The sequence below is a fragment of the Conger conger genome, chromosome 3 (assembly GCF_963514075.1).
Source record: "Conger conger chromosome 3, fConCon1.1, whole genome shotgun sequence".
NCBI classification, from domain to species: domain Eukaryota; kingdom Metazoa; phylum Chordata; class Actinopteri; order Anguilliformes; family Congridae; genus Conger; species Conger conger.
The window spans coordinates 51,189,349-51,212,426 of NC_083762.1; the positions used below are offsets into that span (position 1 = coordinate 51,189,349).

The window sequence follows — 23,078 nt, forward strand, 5'->3', positions numbered from 1 at the left end:
CCCCGTTGAGCCCAATCACCATTCTAAATTAATACGCTGCTTGCAGTTTTCCAAAGCCAGCAGTGCGATATGCATTAAACATGGTTATTTATTAATTTTATAGATTTATTAATGTCATGCCAATAAAACTATTTGCATTTAAAAATTGTGAAATAGTATCTGATATAACTGTGAATGGTTTTGTGAAGTACGTAACGTTACATCAAGATAGCTAATAATTGTAAGCTCTCTAATGTGACATGCTGAAATGCTTTGTAAACAGACAACTCTCAATTAGCTATAATCTTTTCCTTTAGTTGCAAGCTATCATCAGCACAAAACAGGGAAGCTGGCTATCTTGGCTAAATTGTGTGGTATAGTTGTGTAATGTGTAGCCCAAGACCATTTCATCTCTAAAAAACTTTCCATGAAAATTGCACATGGGCAGTTACAGAACCAGTGTGGCTAAAAAATGTAAGGCGGACCGGGAATTACAAATATTAAGTGGTGAATAAGAAACCAATTTAAGCCTAATTTCAAACCTTGAATTTAACCAAGATAAAAAATAATCAAAACACCAGACTTAGACATCTGCCTAGCTTCTCTATTCTCCACCTTAACGGCCTGAAGAAGTTAGTGCCAGCAAAAAAATATATATTTTGAGGGTGAATTAGCCAAAAATATTGACAACCCCTGCATATATTTTTATCTTTGGTAAAAGACCATGGTATAAGCGGAATAATCCACTCCGAGGTGGTCATTACACAGTTTTAATGCTTCGCGTTGGGTGGTTCTTTGCCCCCGCATCATGTGTTAAAACCATGTAATGACTACCTTGTTGTGGATTATTCCTTATATATTTAATTAGGTTGTTGCAGTTCAAACTGCAACTTTGCCAAATGCGACGTCTAACTTTTCTCTCTGCTGTGCGGAGCGGAGATACAGGCAGGCTAGTAGGCCGTTTTCCATTGTTGTAATGTGACGTGCCTTACACACCATAAAATTACATTTAATCTGCAAACACAAAAAGGTTTACAGTAAGGTAACCATCATTGATTTTATCACAATATACCTCAAAACCGGTATGCTTTACATCCAAGGCAAAGGGCTCCAACCTCTTGGCCTGTGTCTTTTCCTGTTTTTTAGCCAATAACAGACTCCAACATCAATCACAAGCCTAAAATCAAGATTATATACTGCAAGCTTTCTTACGCCTGCACTAATCTTATGCCTGCCATTGTCCAAATATTTACAGACTGCACTGTTTACCCTTATTCCCTTAGTACCTTTTCAACACTCAATATAACGTTAACTACAAGCCATGCATCCTGCTATTGAAACCACTCAGAGCAAATTTGTTACATTTGTACCTACATATCTCACTATTCCCAAGAGCAGCATATGGTAAAGTCAAAATTATTTTCCCCATACAATCAATTTATAAAGCTTAGAAGTATGACTTGTGTAATGAAAATACATAGTGTTTATGTTTTTGAAACTTGTCCAATCCGGCAATTAGCGTATTATCAGACAGGTTCCTTCGAACACAACAAAACATTAACGTATTGAAAAAAAAGTATGATTATTATCCTCCAGTAGTTTTTTTTGTTATTGTTGTTACTTTTGGACTCAAAAGTTTCAAAATCTTCACTTGTGCCTTGTGGAAACACCTGAAACAGGCTACACAATTACAATGTTTGCAACACTAAGCCAATTGTTTATTGTCATCTACCAATTTATTGATGAATTAATAGACATGTTAAAGACATTGATCATAATAATTATAGGGCTAATATAATCTAATTTGTTTTTAATGTTATTTGAGGTCATGTTGTTGAAGGTCATGTTGCCTTTCAAAAAACAAAACGGTGGCACTCTTATAGCTGCTTTTACTGTAAGGAAAGTATCTCACATTTGGAAAAGTATTGCAGATGATACATATCTTGCATTGATGCTAACTGTTCTTTTGTTAATAAAATGTTTTGCAGCCCTGTAAGGACTAGAAACAAAACTGTCAATTGGAAAGTTTGGTTTGAAACCAAGACGCTTCATAAATTCAGTGTAGGCCTACTAAAGTCTCGGTTAACAAATTCCAAGCGTGTTATACATGTAAATGTTAATATAGTAAACAATGGCATATTAATATTACAAAATGTATACGTATGAAATTAATTAGATTTATACAGTTTACTGTCTGTATTTTTACAGGACAAGCTTCTCAGTGGGCAACTGTGTTCAGCTCCTTTTAATTAATATGACATAAATACTTTAGCGTTGAAGTCACCAATAATATGTCCCCGCCCCCACGTGTCCAATAATAGGGGCTCGGATACTAATGGTTTGAATTCACATTTAAGATTCCTATATGACCAATAACTGCAAAGAGTATTTGCAGCAAAATGGGCCTTCCACCTGAAAGTGAGAAAGAAGGCATTCATAAAAACCTGGACTGACGAAGCTGGCCAAAACAAGACTCTAAATCAGTTTAATAAGGGACTGTGATGTTGAGGAGAGCACGTAAATTCAGAGGTCATTTGTTCTCCTCCAGTTTGCACATATTGAAATATGTCTTTCCAATTACAGCTTATTTATGGAGGAAAGTGAATCAAAGTGAAGCAGTAAATTTGTTTTTTACGAAATTTAGACACTGATTTCATTTTTGCAGAGATTGTACAAAAACACATTTTAGATTAATGTGGCACACTCAAACTGGTTTTCAAAAATGTTTCTACCGACCAGTGGTATTCTACCATAGCTGCGACACTCAAAGGTAACAACTGGTCATGTGCACAACAAAAATGCCCATATAAAGTCTGTCTTATTCACATCCTTGATGAAGATGAACAATTATGGAACTATACTCTAATTGTGAAACTGTTGTACGTTGTACGTAGATTCAATGGAATCAACCAAAAATAAATTATTTGATGGAATATACACCCCAGTATTCAGTATTTTGTGCACTCTCCATTTGCAAGGATAACACCACTGAGTTTTCTACTATAGTACTTTATATGATTGCTGAACATATTGGAGGGGATTTTTACCATAGATGCAGCTAGTAATGCAGAATATTTCAAGATCCTGTAGATGATAAATTACCCCATAACATCAAACATCTACAGATTATTTTTATTGTAAGATATTTTTAAACATTAGTATACTGATACTAATTAGCAAAATGATACTGATACTAATTAGTACATCTGATACCAAAACCCACAGCTGGGTTGAATGTGGGATTTCAAAACCTTTCCAAAAAGCCTATTGGCATGGAGGTTATGTCAGTGGTAAATTTGGATTCACAAGCTGCAAACAAGATTTGATTATCGTTAACTGTGACCCTTCAATTCTATTCTTTGCTTCCCAGACCACCGGCCTCACCTTGTGTCGGGGCAACTTGCACACTTGACCAGGCACAGCTCTACCATTGTTAGTGGTTTTAAAATTTAGATTTAGATTTTAAGATGAGCATTTGTATGATGAACTAGAGAGGAAAACTTGTGTGTACTGGGTTTGAGGGTGCCTGCTTTTTAATGAGCTACCTATCCCTGCTGAAGGATTGACCAAGCTAGCTAAATAAAACAAATCGTTTATATAATCAGCTATAACTAGCCAGGAGCTAGGTAGCTAGCTGGCTAATCATTAACCAATGGCCACCAAGTAAGCTGGTAACTGGTAAGATGCAGTTTGAAAAATGTGCAACTCAACTGTGACACTATATAAGACTACTAATATAACTTATATGAATCAGAGAGAATTAACAAGAATCAAAGGTATTAACAGTTTTCATTGTATTGCTGAGAGCATCTAGCTACAAAAAGATTTTGCAGTTCACTTAACCATGTCTATATTGCATGTGTGAAGAAGTATTGTGGTTTGGTGATAATGTAAAGGAGGAGCACTGACTAAGCACACCCACACTTCAAAATGGGCAATAGGAAAGCAGTGCATTTTTTGATGACCAATGACTAGCTATAACGGTTAGTTTTCATTGGATGGGCGGATGATTCCTCTGGGTGGGCAAGGCTTATCAGCCCACCTGTAGACATAGGGATAGGTGTGGTTTAGTGATGATCACTCACTCACCATATTACCAGCTGATTTGGTGGGATTGGAAGATCCAGGAGGTACCAAAGACTCCACTGCATAAATAAAAAGAGAGAGATAAGAAAGAGATGTAAACAATAGAGAAAGCAGGGAGCGGGGGAGAGAGATCAAAAATAAAAAGCAATAAACCAAACCCAGAACACAAGGATAGTTTCCATTCCAGGATGGCTTAACAGAGTGCATCACATGCTTGCATAAAACTGCCCAATATCTATCCAGATAAATAAAAAATAACACAAAGGAATAAGCAGCCTATTTAGATAAGAAACCCACTCAGTTTGGCAATCATTGAGAAATGCAGAAAAGCAACATGCTGGTTTAAAGCAATGAGGATCAGCTGCTAAAAAGATACTAAACAGCTGCTGAATGGTTCATCTGTGTGGGGAATACTGTAGTGCCAATTTTATACACAAAACCACATTTATTTGAGTGTAAACAAAATCTATAAGGCCTAATGATTTGGCAGAACTACTGTCAAGTTGGATGTACAATGCATTAAGAAATAGCCTTAGAAATGTATACTTATTTTAAATATGTTCAATTATAAAATAGTACTATGACTATTTAAAAATGGTTTAAAACAAACAACTTTGCTACTGCTGCTGTGGGGACATTATAATGATTTTTAAATGAACTACCGTCATGATATCTGTATTAAAATCTGTGACAGTAAGAGAATACACGTGATGCTCTTATAGTTTTTATCACACAAAGGTCTCACCCAAAGGTGAGCAAGTGGCATTTACCCCTCACATTTATATCATTTCCATTATTATTTTAATTTTTATGTCCATCCGATTAATAAAAATTGTGCATGAAGGATAAGTGTTCCTGGGACTGTGCATATCTGGTTGCTATGGACACAGACCATGACATGCATCTAAGTATTATGAAATTTGCCAAGTGGAAATATCACTCTCCCCTTCATGGAAAAGTCCTACTTCATCTACAGGTTTGTTCCATTAGCCATTATTTTTCTCATCAACTAAGGAGAATAGATTTCCCTCTGTCCTTTCATACTCCACTCTTTATTTTCCAGTGTATATCGACAATATAGAATTTAATTTTAATTTAACTCACGTTCCGTGCCCTTTTTTCCTTTTTCTATGTGTTTTCTGTGTTCACGCTCCAGTCCCTGTTTTCTTTCTCCCCATTATGCATCTCTGCCCTCCACACCTTATATGTATTTTCTTCCTGGCAATTGTCTCATGACCTGCTTTTCTGCACCTGCACCTGTTTGTCATTTCAGTCAATTTCTCTGAGTATTTCAACCTTTTTTGCCTTTTTTCCCTTCTTCGCCCTACTCCTGCCTTTGAGCTGGATTTCCCGGCTTCAACCTCTGCCTGTCGCTCGACACCCGCCTGCCTGATCCTCAGTACCCTGTTCGCTTGGCTCACTTTAAGCCATACACTCTACAGAGCTGGGCTGTATGAAACAGTGGCCATAAAAAAGAAAAAAATAAGAAAATATTTGCCAAAACATTTTGCCAAAAGGCATGTGGGAGACTCCCCAAACATATGGAAGAAGGTACTCTGGTCAGATGAGACTAAGAACTTTTTGCTCATCAAGGAAAACGCAATCTCTGGTGCAAACCCAATACCTCTCATCACCCTGAGACTGGGAAACCGGTCAGAATTGAAGGAATGATGGATGGCCCTAAAAACAGGGAAATTATTGAGGAAAACCTGTTCCAGTCTTCCTGAGATTTGAGTCTAGGACGGGGGCTTACCTTCCAGCAGGACAATGACCCTAAGCATACTGCTAAAGCAACACTCGAGTGGTTTAAGGGGAAACTTTTAAATGTCTTGGAATGGCCTAGTCAAAGCCCCCAACAAAAAACTGAGTACAAATGTGGCACTCAAACAACCAGCTCCAAAACACACACGTCAATAAAAGCAACCATGCTGGCTATTCAGAAGCTTAGATAGCAAAACTGATCAGGTATAAAATTGAAATGTGTCATATAAACCCCTTCCGCAGCCAATAGATAGTTGGCACCACCGACTCAAAGTAAAAAAAACATCCTTCCTAATCCTTTCCTAATTTGAATTGAACTGGTGATCTAGCTCCATGGAGCCAGTGAAACAATTGCCGTGCCATACCATACCATTCTCCAACTCTAGAGTGCTCGGGTCCACAGTCAGTGTGGTGTTGCCAATGAAGTTCTCCTTGTGCAGAGCTTCAGTGATGTAATTACGGAAGTCAGTGATGGTGTAGACAACAGTGGGCTGTTCATCCAGCTCTGGATATGAATTTCCCACCAGGTTGGACTGCAGGTTGATATAGTCCAGGGTCTCCTTGCTGATTCCCCCATCCACCTCAAGGGTCACAACATAGTGGACAACCACAGCACTGTCCCTGTGAAACCATACAGGTAAGGGCGATGTTAGTAGAGCTTAGAGTATACTGATCTGGGATTTGGTTGTCCATGGGTAATTCAATTGACACACTTGAAACCGTGAAAAAGACTCTCAAAGACCCATGACAGCTGATGGCTCTAAGGATGATTTAACCTCCTAACCAAATAATGGCCCTAATAGAATTTAAATTTAAAAGAACATGCCACCCAGGGGATGATTGACCTGGATACTTTTCATTTCTCAAAAAAATAAATTAAGAAAGTGAGTGATTTTCAGGATAGTCTGGTCAGTTTATGAGTAGATACATTGTCTCCAACCATCTGTCACCCAGAAACACTGTAGTGTGGTCAAGTACACATTAAGAAGCTTCAGCTGAATTATGGCTCCAACCACCAATACTGCAAGTAGTTTCAGAGGCCTCCCTCAGCCAGTGAACATGCACTGATCCATGGTTTGCCTTAGTCAACAAAAATACATTTAACCATACTGTATATGGACTGTCAATATATTAACTAGGGGCGAGCGAGTATTGACTGCTTTCCGTATACGAATGAGTAATGGATAATGGATTCATTATCCGTGATTGAAGAATTGGCCTGCTTTATTCATTTATTTTTTACATTGGCTGCAGTAGCTGTACATCAGTGACGGAGTAACATGAAGTTAACACTGTTTCATGACAGTTCCTCCCCCTTAGATCAGTAAAAACTACTGCCTGCTGTTATTTTCCTCACTTCTCTATTGTGCATGTCAAGAGACTGTTGTGTGAACTTGTTCCGATCGTAGATTAAGAATAGAACTACTTTAAGATCGCAAACGTTAGCGAACATATTAAAACTTTTTTGCTGTGCAAATACTCACTCTTTAGCATCCCTCTGAGGTCTGCAAAATAAAAAGATTTAAAAAATGTTTTAATAAGCATATTGTAAATAATGTATTACATTAATTTTATTAAAATATGAAGATGGTACTTGGTGAAGACTCACCTAAATTCAAGTACAACGACATTATTGAACCCTGGCAGTTTCTCAAATGCGTCTTCAACCTGGACCATGATGGAAACAGAATAGACAGGTTTAGAGATACAAACAACATTTCTCATCCACCTTGCTTTTGATCAATGCTATTCATTCATTGTAGTGCATGTAACAGCACAACTGTGCCCTATTAGCCAGAGGACTTGCTGGACAGTGAGCTAGATATCAACGAATAGGAGTAAGAATTCCCTGCTTAACAAAGGCTCAAAGGCTCAGCTTGTCCCACATCAGGCCAGAAGAGAGCATGAATGGCATTATTCTTCTGGAGTCTACATCATGATGGCCCTGACCTCATAAAACCCCTTTGCTGCAAAATGAAAGACGGGACCTTGGAGAGGGTCAGAAATTAGTGGAAAAAATATTTTTTTGCAGTGCGGTCTCCCTCGTTGGGTTTGCATTTGAAAGGGCAGTCACTAGGCTCTGGAAGCAGGTCAAACAGAGAGGATCTGCCTATCCATAATCTCACTTTTCCTGCTTGAATGTGGCTGATCCATTTGCCATGTGCCCCTTCCCCACGCCCCCATCTCACGAGTCCTCCAGATGTGCTCCACTCTAACATAAACCTGAATTTAGATGCTTGCCAGAGCAAAGCACAAGATGTGCAGCGCCCATTGCCAGCAGTGGAGGAGGTACATTTTGTTCCCCAGCACTAATAAAAAAGTTTTCCAGTGCAATTGTTCCCCCAGATTTCACCAGGGCCAGTGGAGTGACTCATTTCGCTCTCTGTGCCCTTTGGGTTTTCCAGTCCGACGTCTTTTGCATGCTCCACAGCACATAGAGCCTACTACAGACCAGAAAACTGCATTGCTGCAAGACAATGATCTCCTCAAAAAGTAGATAGAGTGTTTTCGCATGTCCTGCCAAACATAGCAAGTTCCCTCCTCTCTGTCCAACATCCTGCAAGGTATGAACATGTTGTATAATTCCAGTCCTGGGTAGTCAGGTCTAGTCCTGAAAACAGTGAAGAACAGGGGGAAGAGGGATATAGAATGAGGAACAGGAGTAAGAGAAGGAGGAAGAAGAGACACTTCTGGAAATTGAATACACCACTATATATCGCAGGAAATATCCATCCATCCATCCATCCATTATCTGAACCCACTTATCCTGATCAGGGTCGCAGGGGGGCTGGAGCCTATCCCAGCATACATTGGGCGAAAGGCAGTAATACACCCTGGACAGGTCGCCAGTCTATCACAGGGCACACACACCATTCACTCACACACTCATACACTCATACCTACGGGCAATTTAGACTCTCCAATCAGCCTAACGTGCATGTCTTTGGACTGTGGGAGGAAACCGGAGTACCCGGAGGAAACCCACGCAGACACGGGGAGAACATGCAAACTCCGCACAGAGAGGCCCTGGCCGACGGGGATTCGAACCCAGGACCTCCTTGCTGTGAGGCGGCAGTGCTACCCACTGCACCATCCGTGCCGCCTGCAGGAAATATCAATATATCAAATATCAAGTGTAATGCAGTCCATCGGGTGGCCAATACTTGAGCCATATGCAAGTCCCCTCTTTGTCAACCTCTAAAGAAATGTATACCAGAAAAGATATTGCAGCACTAAATAATACATGGGAAACCATCAACATTTTTTTGTGGCTTTCAGATATTGTAAAATATTGTTTTGGCTGGGTACTACACTCTGTGTATAGTCTACACTATATTGCAGTGTATTCCTGGGGAGCTAGAGAGGAACAAGTAGGAGAAAGAGGAGGAGGAGAGGTAGGACAAAAAAAAACATCAAAGAGAAAGTGTGTGTCCCACCTTCTCAATGAACTGCTGTGCCAGACGCTGGTAGTAGAAACTGAATGGGTCCTTCAAGGCATCACTGTAAACTTCACCCTTTAGTTGAATGCTCAGCTCCACCATCTGTTCCCTTGGTGACCAGGTCGGCCTCGTTAAGATGTCCAATTCGATTTCATTAGTGATCTGAACACACAGCCAAGTCATATCAAAGTGGACAGAAGCCATGCAAAGATCATCACATATTACACACATGCTAATGGACTGGATCGTCACTCAGCAATGTACAACATTAGGAGCAGATCACACCAAACATGTTTTATCGGCTTGGGGTGCCTTTTTTATTATTTTCCATGTTTTTGAAGCATGCTGGTTTTGCACCAGGCACCAATGATCCTATTTGTCATTACATGTCACATGTCACTTTCTGAGATGAATGAGCCCGAGAGCCCGATGCTGGGTGCGCCACTGGGCATGACTGGTAAAAATAATTAACCAAGGGATGGGCCAGGACACCAGGGAGGTCATAATATATTCCTGGATCGTCATGGGATTGTTAATGAGCAGAACTCGTCAGAATCTCCATTTCAATATGAAGGCAGCATCTTCTTTTCCATCACCACACTGGCTGACCCCTGTTAACTGCATTGGCTAATGCCTGTTAATAACAGGGGTGCATTTCAAGGATTACACAACTTTACTTTCACTTTAATTAACTTTTAACATTATGCATCTACAGAGCTGGATGCTAGCGACAACCTTGGCCCTGGATGAGCCGGAGAGAGCTGGTTTTCATTGTTGCTCCACACTTAATTGACCAATTATTACAGTCACTTTGCCTGGCTTCTAAGATTTGAACTGCTTGCTGATTTTAAGGTGAAAATAAAAATCCAGAGAGCCACAGGGATGGTTTCAGGTCCTTGTACCTATATCATTACACAGCATAGCTCAGTGGTCTCAAACCTGTTGCCACAGAGGACTGTGTGTATGTAGATTTTCCTTCCAACCAATTGCACTTAATTGATTCCAATTACTCATTCAGTCATATGCATTGAAATGCATTCAAGCACATAAGCAAAAATTGTTATTTAGACAAAACAAATAACTTCATATGTTTTCTTTATTTTATATTTAAAAATTCACCTCTAATTCAGCAAATAATTTAACTATACACTTAGTGACCACTTTATTAGGTAGACCTGTACACCAGCTTGTTAATGAAAATATTCAATATTCTCTGAAAATGTCAAACCTCTAAGTGGATAGGATACAGCAGCAGAAGACTTAATACGTAAAAATATGTATAATAAATACCTAATAAAGTGCTCACTGAGTGTATAATACAGATCTGAGGCTGGAATAAAAAACAGCATATAAAGTCTTGCTCACCTTGTCTGTGCCCTCTGTCCTCGTAGCTGTGCTTTGTGGAGTGACTTCATGCACCACTGCCAAGGTGACTTCCTGAACTGGCGTAATAACCTCCCCACCAATGCTGACTTCCTGTGCAGCCACCTCAGTGACTTCCTGCGTGGCCTCTGGGCTGAGCCTCACAGTGAATGTCTCAGGCCACAGAATCTCTTCTGCAAAAGGCAGAGAAAGAGAGAATTTTTGGAATGAGAAACACCTGCCTTGGATTGGATTTGTTTGCTGTGTCTGTTTTTTGTTTGTTTATGTGTCTTTGCTTGCTTCCTTGCTTTAAAGATTGATTTGTTTAAATAATTTGATTTTATTTAGTTTAAATATCACTGTGATCCATCCAGGAATGGGGTGATTCTTACTAATTAAGATGGGCATTTATTTTTTGTGTGTTCATGTATTTGTTTTTTATGCTCTTTGAATATTATTTGTTCATTACGTAACAATATACTGTATGTGCAAATATCCAGATTATTTCTGCTTTCTGGGCCACCTGTAGTAGCATCAGGCCCAGTTGTCCAGAATTCCCCAAATGGCACACAGTAGAACCAAGCTCATTGGGTCAGATTTAAGGCTACTCCTGCAGGTGCTGAAGCAGCACTAAGCATAGTGGTGTCACTAATGGGGATTATGGACTATTCTAAGCCTCACGTGTAGTGACCCAGAGCAAATCTCACGTGGCACAAGGGAAGCCAAGCAACACCAAGCAGAGAGTAGGATAGGCATGTGTGAGAAGAACAATGGTGTGTCAAACATTCACAACAGGCTATCAGCAACAGATACAGTGGGATCCAGAAATATTGGCACCCTTAATAAAAATGTAGAAAAAAGGCTGCATATAATAAACAACATGGATAATAATCAATATTTTTATGTTCAAACATACAGGAAAACATTTACCCAATTCAGATCAATCTTTTTCTGAAAACCATAGGTGCACCTCTAACAATTATTGTAAATAAAATCAAACAAAGTGAAATACTTTCATTTTACTTTCATTTTTTAATCTCAGTCTTAAGGAACTTGTGTCATTCCATCACTTCCTGTTTCACTAAAGTATAAAAATGAGGTATCAAGCAAACCCCCTTTGTCAACCATCAGCTTGAGAAAAGCCAAAGAACTATCAATTCAGAAGATATGATAATACATAAAAGGTTAAACATACCATTTAGCACTGTAAGGGCAATAATAAAAAGGTGTAAAACATATGGAATTGTTGCAAAATTGCCAGGAAAAGGATGCAAGTGCACAGTACAGAAGATGGTGAGGGCCATAAGTAACCCAAGGATTGGTTGTGTCTTGGGATCACCAGTCTAAAAAAAGAAATAAAATGGCACCTCCATACCAACTCGTTGAGTTTGCCAAACCTCATGGGAAAGATGACTGTGCTATGGTCAGATGAGACCAAAATGTAACATTTTAGCCATACACACCATAGACATGTTTGGCAGCATACAAGGGGACTCACAATTTATAGGAAAAGACTCATGGCTGTCACCTTTGCCAGGGGTGTTTGCACAAAATATTCAACCAGGGATGCCAATAATGGTGGAACCTGTTTTTTTGGGAAATACATTTTTTATTTGAAAAATGTAAGACTGTGGTTGATTCCACTGAGTCATTAATGAAGCACACTACTTTACGCATGTCTTATGACTTATATCAATAGCTGTATTCTTTTCTAGTTTACAGCACTTTTTGTGCATATTTATCAAGGGTTCCAATAATTCTGGAGCCCATTGTCACCAAAGCATCATAGATGTGAACCCCAACAATAAAACAAGTGCGCTGCCACAAAGGAATGTACTGCATCACATTGAGATGGGGGTGAGATGTGTGTAAATGACCATGCAGATACATAAAGAACACAGACCTTTCTTGGGGGCAGTATCATCAGGCTGCGAAGGAGCTGCTTTTGTCTGGAGACTGAATGAAACAAGCAGCCAATTTCAGGAGGGATTGATGAAATTACATATTTCACTGGTACGCTGCTCTAAGTAAGAAGAATCGAATGTAATCTATCAAAGTCAAATCTACCCTATCAAGCTGATTTAAAGGGACAATAGGTAAGATTATTGTGTTAAAACATTGTTACAAGACTATTGTAAATCCCTTGCTATCGTTGAAAAAGGCTCACTGACATGTTGATTCACCCTCTGCCTGTGTTTCTAGTCCTTAAATTCTGGTTTCAAAATATACAGTTGACGGGCTTTCACTCTGTACCAAAACATTGCACAGAAGTACAGTAATTCAAGCTCATTGGTTGAAAAATGGTTCTAATTGCCACAGCCAATGGGGGCTTATTCTGATGTGTAATTTCGCTGCCCAAATTGCACTCCAGACAAGCTATCACTGAAACTCTGTATACTATTGCTTATTATCCAAGCAAAGACTAAATATCTAGTTATAAAACAATACCAGTTTGCTATCGGTAGCAACAAGCAAATTAGCCATAGTTAGCTCAACAAATTTACAAATATCTCTTTACGTGTTGAATCATGCGTGTTTAGCTAAACCTTTATTTGTCTCAAACTGTAAGTTGCAGTTGCATCGTTTGTGGCACACTATCATATCTTAGTTATATAGCCAGCTAGTTCCATAGCCAAATAATTAGCTTGCTCATAATATAGTTGGTTAGCTAAAGTGAAAACTTCAAAAAGACAAAACATATAAATAGTGTTGTGCAGCACACTAAAGTCAATAAGTCACCTGTCCAGCGAACATTTTCTTACTAGAACACTACGAAAAGATGGCATGCTCTGTCGTGTTTGTCATTGTCAACCTTCCAAAACAGTGCATGTTGTTGTTTGAGGGTGTTTGTTGCTGTAATTCCTCTCTTGTCCGTTAGGAGTCCAAAATTACCTATTGTACCTTTAATACTGAACATTTTAAATACATGGCTGATGTACACTGAAACACTGAAATGATTTTATTGCAGCCATTAAGGACAGAAATATAAAAACTAAGCACTTAATTTGGAGGTACCACAGAGAATAATCAAGGTATGCTATGGAACTGAAACAGCCCTACCTGCACATATGTAGCTGGGAGTTGGAAGCCTCACTGTGGTTAATAGAGGGACAGGAAAAACAGGTAGTGGAGTAAATACAAGGAACATAAGCTGCATCTACAACTGCTATGTAACTCCTTTATAAGTAGTACATATCATCTTCGGAATTACAAAATGAACATGTTATATCAATAACTGCAGTCATATGGAATATAGCACAATATTTACCAAATGACACACACCATTTGCTTATTTGCAGGCATTAATAGTACCATTTATGAATGTCCTTGTAGTGTTTATGAAAGTGCTATATAGTTCTTGTGAAGTAGTTGTATAAATCTAATAAAGAGGAACTACTACCTATGACTTTATTAGGTAGATCTGTACACCAGCTTCTTAGTGCAAATATTGAATCACCCAATCATGTGGCAGCAACTAAATGAATAAAAGCATGCAGACATGGTCAAGAGGTTCAGCTATATTTCAGACGAAATTTCAGAATGGGGAAGAAATATGATCTAGTTCAGCCGGCAGAAACACATTGTTAATTAGAGAGGTCAGAAGAGAAGGGCAAGACTGGTTGAAGCAGACAGGAAGGTGATAATAATGCAATAACCATGCATTACAACAGTGGTATACAGAAGAGCATCTCTGAACACTTCAAACAGCAGCAGAAGACTTAGTCTAAAAAATAAGTATAATAAATACCTAATAAAGTGCTCATTGAGTGTATATAGATGTATATTAAAAAGAGAAAACACACAAATCTATTTGCAGATGATATATAAAAATATCACACTTTTTTGTTTTCATATGTTAGTCTCTGTAATTCATTATCTTGTACTTGCTTCATTTAGTACAGTTAATAAGTGTGTTCTCAAAGTATATAAATAATTAGTTTGCAATGTAACTTTTGTTTTGAACTAAAATATTGAAATATAGAGAAGACCTGTCAACACTGTTCAACTTCTGTGTAATAACTGCTTTAAAGTGAACTCTTACCTATTTGACCCAGTCAGTGGCATCCTCTAAAAACAAAGAAAGTGATTTTATGTAACAACTAGCCGATAACACTGGCACTCAAATACACAAGCACAAACACACACATGGGCAAGCACACACTCACAGACACACACACACACACACACACACATACAAACACATGATCATTTCAGCATTTATTCAAATCTAACCTGCAAAAGGTCATGCCAATTGACTTCATTTGCACTAAAGGCTCAATAACTGGCATAACAATAACAATTTTCCAGCACAAAACTGTCTTAGCATGCGGACTGAAAATGCTGGCAAAAAAATCCCTGTCGTTTTATGCAAGCCCAGCAAACAATACACAGTTGGAAACTTAATTTAATTCGCTAAAATGCTACTCAGTCGTCACTCTAATACCATACTTGTAACTGGCTGGACGATGAGCAGAATTTACAGGTGATTGCCCATGGAGAGGGGCGTTGTCTATACCATGCAACTGCATTACTGGTACTGGTCAGAGAACCTCGTTGGAGTGTTCCAGAGAATACAAAATATAGACAATTGCATTCATAGTACTTTTGTACACATATACAAGAAATTCAAAATAAACAATGAGCATTCGATTGAATGGGCATTTTTCCAAGTTAGTATGTACAATGGATGTGGTTCGCGGGACACTTGCCGTGAAAAGACTAATTCAATACCCTGATCTGTGCAGCCTGGGGAAGGTGAGGCCCCCTCGCTTGTTTTGCCACCCCACGTTAAGGAACTGTTGTCATTAAAGCAATGGCATCAGAAAATATTTTATACAGATATAACCCTGTTTTTGCACTTTCAAACGGTATATGCTGTGACCATATTGATTTAAAATGGTCCCATGCAAAATTACAGAGCTCTTTTATACTTTTGGTTCAGCAGTCAAACTGTCCACTTACACTGTGTACCAGGGCCACATGCTCTGAGGACTTGCTGAAATTGGTGCCAATATCAAGGGTGCTGGCTCTGCTCTCTCGGCACAAGGTCATCCAGTCCTGGTACTCGTTAGGCTCTGGCAGACGGTCCCAGAAGATCTTGAAGGCCTCCCACACTGTCTCCTGGCACACTTGAGCACAGTCACACAGAGAAGTCAAAGAAGGGGAGTGCTGCACCCTTAACACCCCACCCAGTCTCTTGAAACACATCTGCCACTGTCTGCTTTCTCACTTTACCCTTCCCAGACCGTTCACAAGCAAACCTTTTTATAACTTCAGTACAGGAAACCTGCCATAAAACAGTTTTTAAAATGAGCATGGCCCACACAGTCAGTGGAGAGGGTGTCAACCCCTAGAGAGCCAAGTTGTAGTCAGGATTTCTTCATCACTCGCAGCTTTTATGTATGTCAGGTTTGACATACATGTGTCACTGAAGGTTGCACTTTTAGACCAAAAAGGTATGATTCAATGGATGCACATTTAAATGAGTTATTAATTATTATTATTATTATTATTATTATTATTTGTGGTCGTAGTAGTAACAGTAGAAGTAGCACAAGCATCATCATTGGTATATATTAATTATCTTGTTGGGTAATATTAGAAAAATTTAAAGTTTCTGCTTTAAATATAGATGCATTGCTGTCAGCATTAAATTGCCATGATCTAAGAATCTAATAATGTTGATTATTCAACAAGGACCTGACAGCAGCCCATTTGAATGAATGAAGAAAATGGAGATAAATTTTTTTATGTCAAATATTTGTCCTTGTGTCCTTTTTTTTTTTTTTTTTTGCTATTGTATTGTTGTACTCGGGGTATTCTAGCTGCCAACTGTGGTATGCTAGTTTGGAAGTTGATGTATTCAAGGGTTCCGATTGTATCTGTATGGTTACACTAGGACTCGGAACTGTACTGTCCACTCAGGTCCTCTTCGCACTTGTACTTGTGATGGATCTGCTTTGTTGTACATCGCTCTGGATACCCCCCCTCTGCTTACGGGATCTAATTCTGAGCTGCCTGCATTATGTCAAGTCCATCTCTTAATTACCAATTCTCTTTTTAGAGAAGCAATACTCCTTTGGATGTTGACTGTGACATAACAGCTTCTTAATTCAAGTGTCTTTTGCTAATGCAGACAGAGGGCTAAAGGGCTTTGTCTCGTCTCTGACTGACATTTGTAATCTGTGATCACATCTCTCCAGCAGATTTAATACGCTTTTAATGGCATGTGAAATATGCAGGACATATTGCACAGGAATAATGCTCCAATGACCACAAACGTGGAAATGAAAAAACAGCAGTAGAAATAACAAATGGCATTTAAAAGTTTTTATGGTTTCCTTTCAATCAGCAGCCAGTGCAGGCGTTGGAAATGGGTTTTATGCACTCCTTATCCAATCAGTGACTTCACTCCAGCTGTAGTCCAAAACCCCTGCTTTAGATAGTTTTTTGCAGGTACAGCAGCTTCAGTGGCATAAATAGCACGAGAAGGTAGACAGCAGGGTTCAGGTAAGACTCAATTTGAAAACTAGCAAACAGTTTAAATTAAATAATCACTGTGTTGTTAAAGTGAAGACAGTTTGAGGGTTACATCCATATTGGGTGAACAATGTAGGAATTACAGCCTTTTTTTATATCTAGCTCCTCCAATTTTAGGGGGCCAAAAATGAATTTGACAAATTAACACAATCAATGACTGCCCATAGACATCACCAGATGCTGGGTCTTCCCTGGTGATGTTCTGCCTGTATTGATCCATGATTTGGATCCTTCTGCATGATGAATTTCTTGATGCGTCCAATCAGTCTTGACATATTTGCTTGAATTTGAGCAGACAAGATGTTTCTGTATACTTTGGCATTCATCCTGCTGCTGCCGTCAGCAGTTACATCAATGAACACAAGTGAGCCAGGACCTGTGGCAGCCATACATAACCAAACTATAACACCCCAACCACAACGTTTCTCAGAGGTGCTTTGGTTCTTAGGCAGTTACTTTCAGCCTCCACACGTTGCTCTTTTCATCACTCTGATATAGGTTCATGTTCGTCTCATCTGTCCTGTTTTGCAAACTGTAAGTCGCCCATTCTTTTTTTGAGGCTTGCCAGGGGTTTGCATCATCAGGGGTAAATGCTTCATCAAGTGTTCTTGATCTCTTGAAGAGTTTCTTCACCATTCAAAGGATTCTTCTGTCATCCAATACACTGGTCTTCCACAGACTACCAGGTAATTTGCCATTGCTAAGCTCACCAGTGCATTCTTGCTTCTTAAAGGAGTAACATGGTGATTGAATGTAACACTTGCCAGTTGTCTTTAGGCAACAACAAAACATATTATTTTTCTTATTCAGTCATTTAAATGTATTTAAAAAACATATTTTGCTAAGCGTAAATTTCCAGAACTGTCTTGGCATGGTAATGAGAATGGTCAATTAGCTATGACACGCCAACACTTTCCTGTAGGCAAGAGGTGTAATGCTTCTGTATTTGTTCTGTATGTTTTCATGTTTAGTCTTGTTTATTATTCATTTTTCTTAGTTACCTGGTTTATGTTTCCCATTACAGTTCTCCATTGTCCTCCCCCGTTATGTCTGCATCTGAATGTTTACCAGTCTAGTCACTCCCCTGTCTGCGTGTCCCACTATTCGGGTGGTTACGGTAGTTTTCGGTTTTTCAACATTTTTTCTAAGACTCGCGATTCTTACTCCTGCTTTTTCTTGGTAGTTAAATGTTGTAAAGCACGATTCTTACTAACTACTACTAATCTAGGTTTGGTACAGTACTAATCCGATTAATACACTGACTGTCTGTCTAACTAACTAACTAACAATCACTTTTATTGGGTAGTTTAGAAATATTCACGTAACTAACTCACTAACGCTATCTCTTAGTATTTCTGCACTGTTCTGTAACTCCGCCTCCCTATGCTATCCCTGATTACTCATTTAGTTTCAGCGAAGTGTTCGCACCTGTCTCTAACTATCACTACGTCTTCAAACTATGCAAATGTCTACTCCCTAATCCGGAGCCGTATGGTTTACATGTTTTGTTTCGTGCATCCAGTTCGTGTTTTCGTCTCCCTCCCGTTATTATGTTATTACCCTATTATGTTTCCCCACCTGTTGTCTATTTGTTTAGCCCACCTTTTCCTCTGCCCCGCCTAGATTGTCACCTTCCCTCTTGTATTTAAACCTCAGTCTCAGTATGCTTCTTTGTCAGAACGTTGATCTTAGTAAGTGCCGATTGTGTGTAAGCCTTATCAGAGAGATGCATGATAGACACCCCTTTGCCTTGACTTCCGTACCTGCCTTGCCCTCTTGTTTTGTTTGCTCATCTGATTTTCTGGTTTTTCGACGTGTTGTTTTGTATTTTTTGACTACGAGTTTGTTTTTGCCCTTTTGTACCTTCTCCCTGTGATTTCCTGGATTTTGACCTCTCACTTGTTTTTTTTTTTCTTTTGCTTTTCGTTTTTGGCTTTGTACTGGATCTCTTGGCTTTTGACCACTGAACATTAAACTTCGATTTTTGGATTATCCTGTGGTCTGCGTCTGGGTTCTCTGCACCGTACATAACAAGAGGTGCAAACTGTGGGTCACGAGTTATAGGGGAGGGATATCTGGTCATTCTCATGTGATGTAGTACGACATTCTCAACCGGTTGAAAATAGGACAATATTAAAGCTAAAAGGCTGTACTTTATCTGCATGACTGTTTATTTCAACTGTTTGTTTGCTGGTGTCCAAATACTTACAAACTGCAATGTAAAATGGCTTCTAAAAATTGTTACTTAAATTGTTACTGCACTCTCAGCAAACCAGCTCACTATATGGATATTAGTAGGCATATGTCAGCATGTGCTTAAATGATCACTCACCTCGCAGGTGAAAATAATCCAGATGATTTGCAATTGCTTGCTCCACAGTTTCTTGTGCACAAAGTTTAACTCCACTGGGAAACAATACATTGCGTTTTCTTCTGGAAATCCCACCTCTGTCTTCATTCTGTGTCTGATAGTATACCATCTGGATGCCTTTTTGTGAAACTGATGGACTCAACCCAAACTTGATTGTCTCTTGAGAATTATCCAGCCCAATTTGGGGAGATGAACCGTCTGGTAAAACCTTGTGTGTTGCAACTTTAAAAAAAAAGAAAGAAAAAAAGAGTTATCTTGCATATCAATATACAAATATATATCACCAAAGACACATAAGTGTAGTTACGTACCTGTTCTTATGACAGAATGTCCTGTCATGAAAACAAAGGTAAAAATGTACAAACAATTTTTCCAGGTGATGTCCAACATTTTAAATTCCAATTGCTAGAGCACACAATTTGAAAATAAATTCTTTATGGTCTGCCCCTACAGGTGTTTGCATTGCCATGAATTCAGCAAAGACATTCTTATGCTTCATAGGTAGGATATCGTGTTGCTAAAGAGAGCATGGTTGATATGGAGCACTAGCTTCTGAAGAAGGTAGACAGATGGCATTTCACCAGATTTTTTCCCGTACTCTCTAATCCTATTTGCTAAGCCTTTTAGGCAGCTAGATAAGAGAGTGCACAGGTGCCGAAGTAAACATATGGAAACCTGAATGTATTTGAATGTGGAACAACTTCACTAATAAGATAACTTTTTTATGAGTCAATATTCACACAACTCACTGACAGGCCCCTTTCACAACTCTCCCAGATTAAAAGAAGACTAACATTGCAAGTAGTATCAATAGCATGAGACTTAAGACTAAATGCATAATAGCTTTTATTTAAGGGATTTTAAAAATGTTTTTAAAAATGTGTTAACTTCATTTACAACTTTTTATTGTTGATTTAGCCACTGAAAATTATTATGAATTAACCCAGTTAGGAACTTTTCTTCTGCAAACCAGGGTCTGGTTCCTGGGGTGATTCTAAAAACTTGAGGGCCCTAAGAAGAAAATCCCATCGGGCTCTATGAACATAGACTTTGTCTCCTTCGGTACCTTGCACATTTGTCACCTTACTGCTGATAACTCTCTCTATCAGTTCCAGTGATCTCCCTCAATCTTTCTCTCTCAAGGTTACAATCAAGGTTGCACTTTTCTGTTACTTAATTCACAATTGTCCATCAATTCAGTAGATGAAAATGGCATCAGGAGAGACTGGTATGTTGAGAGGTCCGATGTGTCCCTGGATTTCCCCACTTCCTCTCAGCTGCGTGAAGGATGGCCCTGGAGGTACATAGGGTGTCGGACATCCAAGGACTAGGAGGAGATGTGTGAGCTGGCCTTGGGACGAGAGGACAGAATGAGTCGAGAGCAGAGGAGAGAGATCAAAGCAGGCTGGCAGATGTGGAGTCAGTGGGAAGACTGGAGAAGGATTTGAGAGGGGGAGAGAAGCAGTGGGAGCAAGAGAAGAGGCTGAGAGGGAGCAGAGTTTATGGCTGACTGAAACTGTGGGAGAGGGAAGAGGGGAGGGAGGATGGAGAGCAAGAGTGAGGGAGAAGGAAATTAAGTGGTGATTAAATGTATGCAGAAACGTAACTGTGAAATCAGAGCAGAAGCAGCTGCTCAGGACGATGAGGTCAAGGAGATTACCAGCCTTGTGGGTTAGGGGAGATTCCTGCAGGGAAAGGTCAAAGGAGCAGAGTAGTGGTAAGAAGGCAGACTGGGAGGCACCAAGGTTTGAAGTTTCCTAGGAGGATCAACAGGGTGCCATCATCAGGGAAGAAGCTGAGAAGGGTGTCTAGTTCATCAAGGAAACTTCCCAGGGGTCCTCGAGGACAATAGATAACAACAGTAAAGAGGTTAATATGGTAGGATATTGAGATAGAGTGGTACTCAAAAGTGGATATTGTATGGTCCTCACACGGGCCGCCAAATAACGTAGGGATTTTACTCTCTACGAAACCGGTGCCAATTAATGTAGTGTAACTGCAAAAAGTAATCAGTCTCATGAACTTACTGTTATCAGAAATATCTAACCACAAATTTTGTATTTTAATTCATAATGATTCATAATCCATAATGATTAAAACATACCGATAACCTGAAGGTTGGAAGTTCTTTGAAAGTTCTTTAACTTGGCTCTAATGTCTATGTGATGCCAAAACAGACACCGGGTTTAGTAAAATATATTTATTAAACAGACGTACAATCACAGAACATATATGAACTAACGGGAAGTTAGTAGGGTAAGTTAGTAGGGTATGTGTGTGTGTGTGTGTGCGCAAGCGTGCATGTCCCTTGGACAAAGGAAAGGTGGGAGTAGCTAGCTTGGGTAAGCTAGAGTTCTGGTTGTGTTAAAGAGTATTAGTGCTAGCTGAGAGAAGAGTGACTACTTGTGTAGTTTACTCTATATATGCGCAAAAGACAGCAAATCAATTCACGTACATATACGGCTAACAGAATACATTCAAATGATAAGACAAAGCTGTTACGGATCGAACCTCAATCCACAACATAAACAAGACGCCAACGAGAAGAGGGCTCGAGTCTAGGGTTTTTAATGACAAAAATAGGGATTTACAACAAGTAAGAATTAATAAGTATTTAAGTTAAGAGTCCAGAATTAAGTTAAGCATCAAAAATAGCGAATGGCGTCCAAGAGAGCGGGGACCTGCAGTTCAGACAGCAGGAGCCGGAACAAAGGCGTGGGATGGACCGTCTTTCACAAGCATGCTCCGCATGCATCGCTCCCCTCTTCACCTGCTACCAGCAGAGGGAGCCAAGCCAACCTTACTGGATTAGGTGACCACCAAGTACAGGGGATGCGTAACAAAAGCAAATATAGAAACACAGATTCACAATAACAGTTAAGACTAAGGTAACACTGGCTGTGCCTGCAAATGCTTGTTTAGTCTTACGGAGTCCATTCACATTGCTGGACCCAAAAGACATGCTGTCCTTGTAGGAGTGGCGATGGTAATGTGAATGTTGTCCTAGGCAGATGTGCAGAGCTGGGACGTTGTCGTCTGGTGCATTCGGTTGCTGAAAAGATGTTCGCTGGTCCTTTTTCCGGGTGGAAAAGTTTGTTGTTGTTGTTCGTTGGTGAGCTGATGTAGCGTTCCGCGTACACCAGTTTCCATTCTCTATAGGCCACTAAGTTCCCGCGAGGTAAACTAGGTGTGTCCGTAGGCCTGGTGGTGCGCTGTGCAGAATTAAGCCTCTGTCTGAGTCTCGGAGCAGATGAGGTGAAGAGAATGGCCAAAGAGGGTGCTTCGAAAAGGAAATGGAAAGAAGGGTGCCTCGAAAAAGAAATGAGAAGAAAAGGGCAATCCCGAGAGCATGCCTTGCTCTTATACAGGGAAAGTTTATTGCTCCCGCCATTACAGGATTGGCTGAACCAAGCTAGACGTCATGCAGGGTGGACGTTGTGGAATTGTCCTGTGGGATTGTGGGAAATGTGGTTCTTACAATATAGATATGGATATAGATATAGGTCAGAGAGGGGGAGAGCAGATCATTTCCAGGAGGA

At 39.6% G+C, this 23,078-nt stretch overlaps 1 protein-coding gene across 1 annotated transcript in view; it reads right to left on the reverse strand.

Moving 5' to 3' along the window:
• The window catches only part of impg2a (interphotoreceptor matrix proteoglycan 2a), a 43,968-nt gene extending 24,320 nt beyond the window's left edge, over nt 1–19,648 (reverse strand). Inside the window, exons 1-7 of the mRNA XM_061233944.1 lie at nt 19,501–19,648; nt 15,591–15,757; nt 15,078–15,087; nt 10,632–10,822; nt 9,264–9,428; nt 7,436–7,494; nt 6,192–6,447 (exon numbers count right to left, since the gene is read on the reverse strand). Of these exons, the coding sequence (XP_061089928.1) occupies nt 6,192–6,447; nt 7,436–7,494; nt 9,264–9,428; nt 10,632–10,822; nt 15,078–15,087; nt 15,591–15,757; nt 19,501–19,648 (996 nt within the window). The remainder of the gene's footprint in view (nt 1–6,191; nt 6,448–7,435; nt 7,495–9,263; nt 9,429–10,631; nt 10,823–15,077; nt 15,088–15,590; nt 15,758–19,500) is intronic.
• Nucleotides 19,649–23,078: the final 3,430 nt, after the last annotated feature.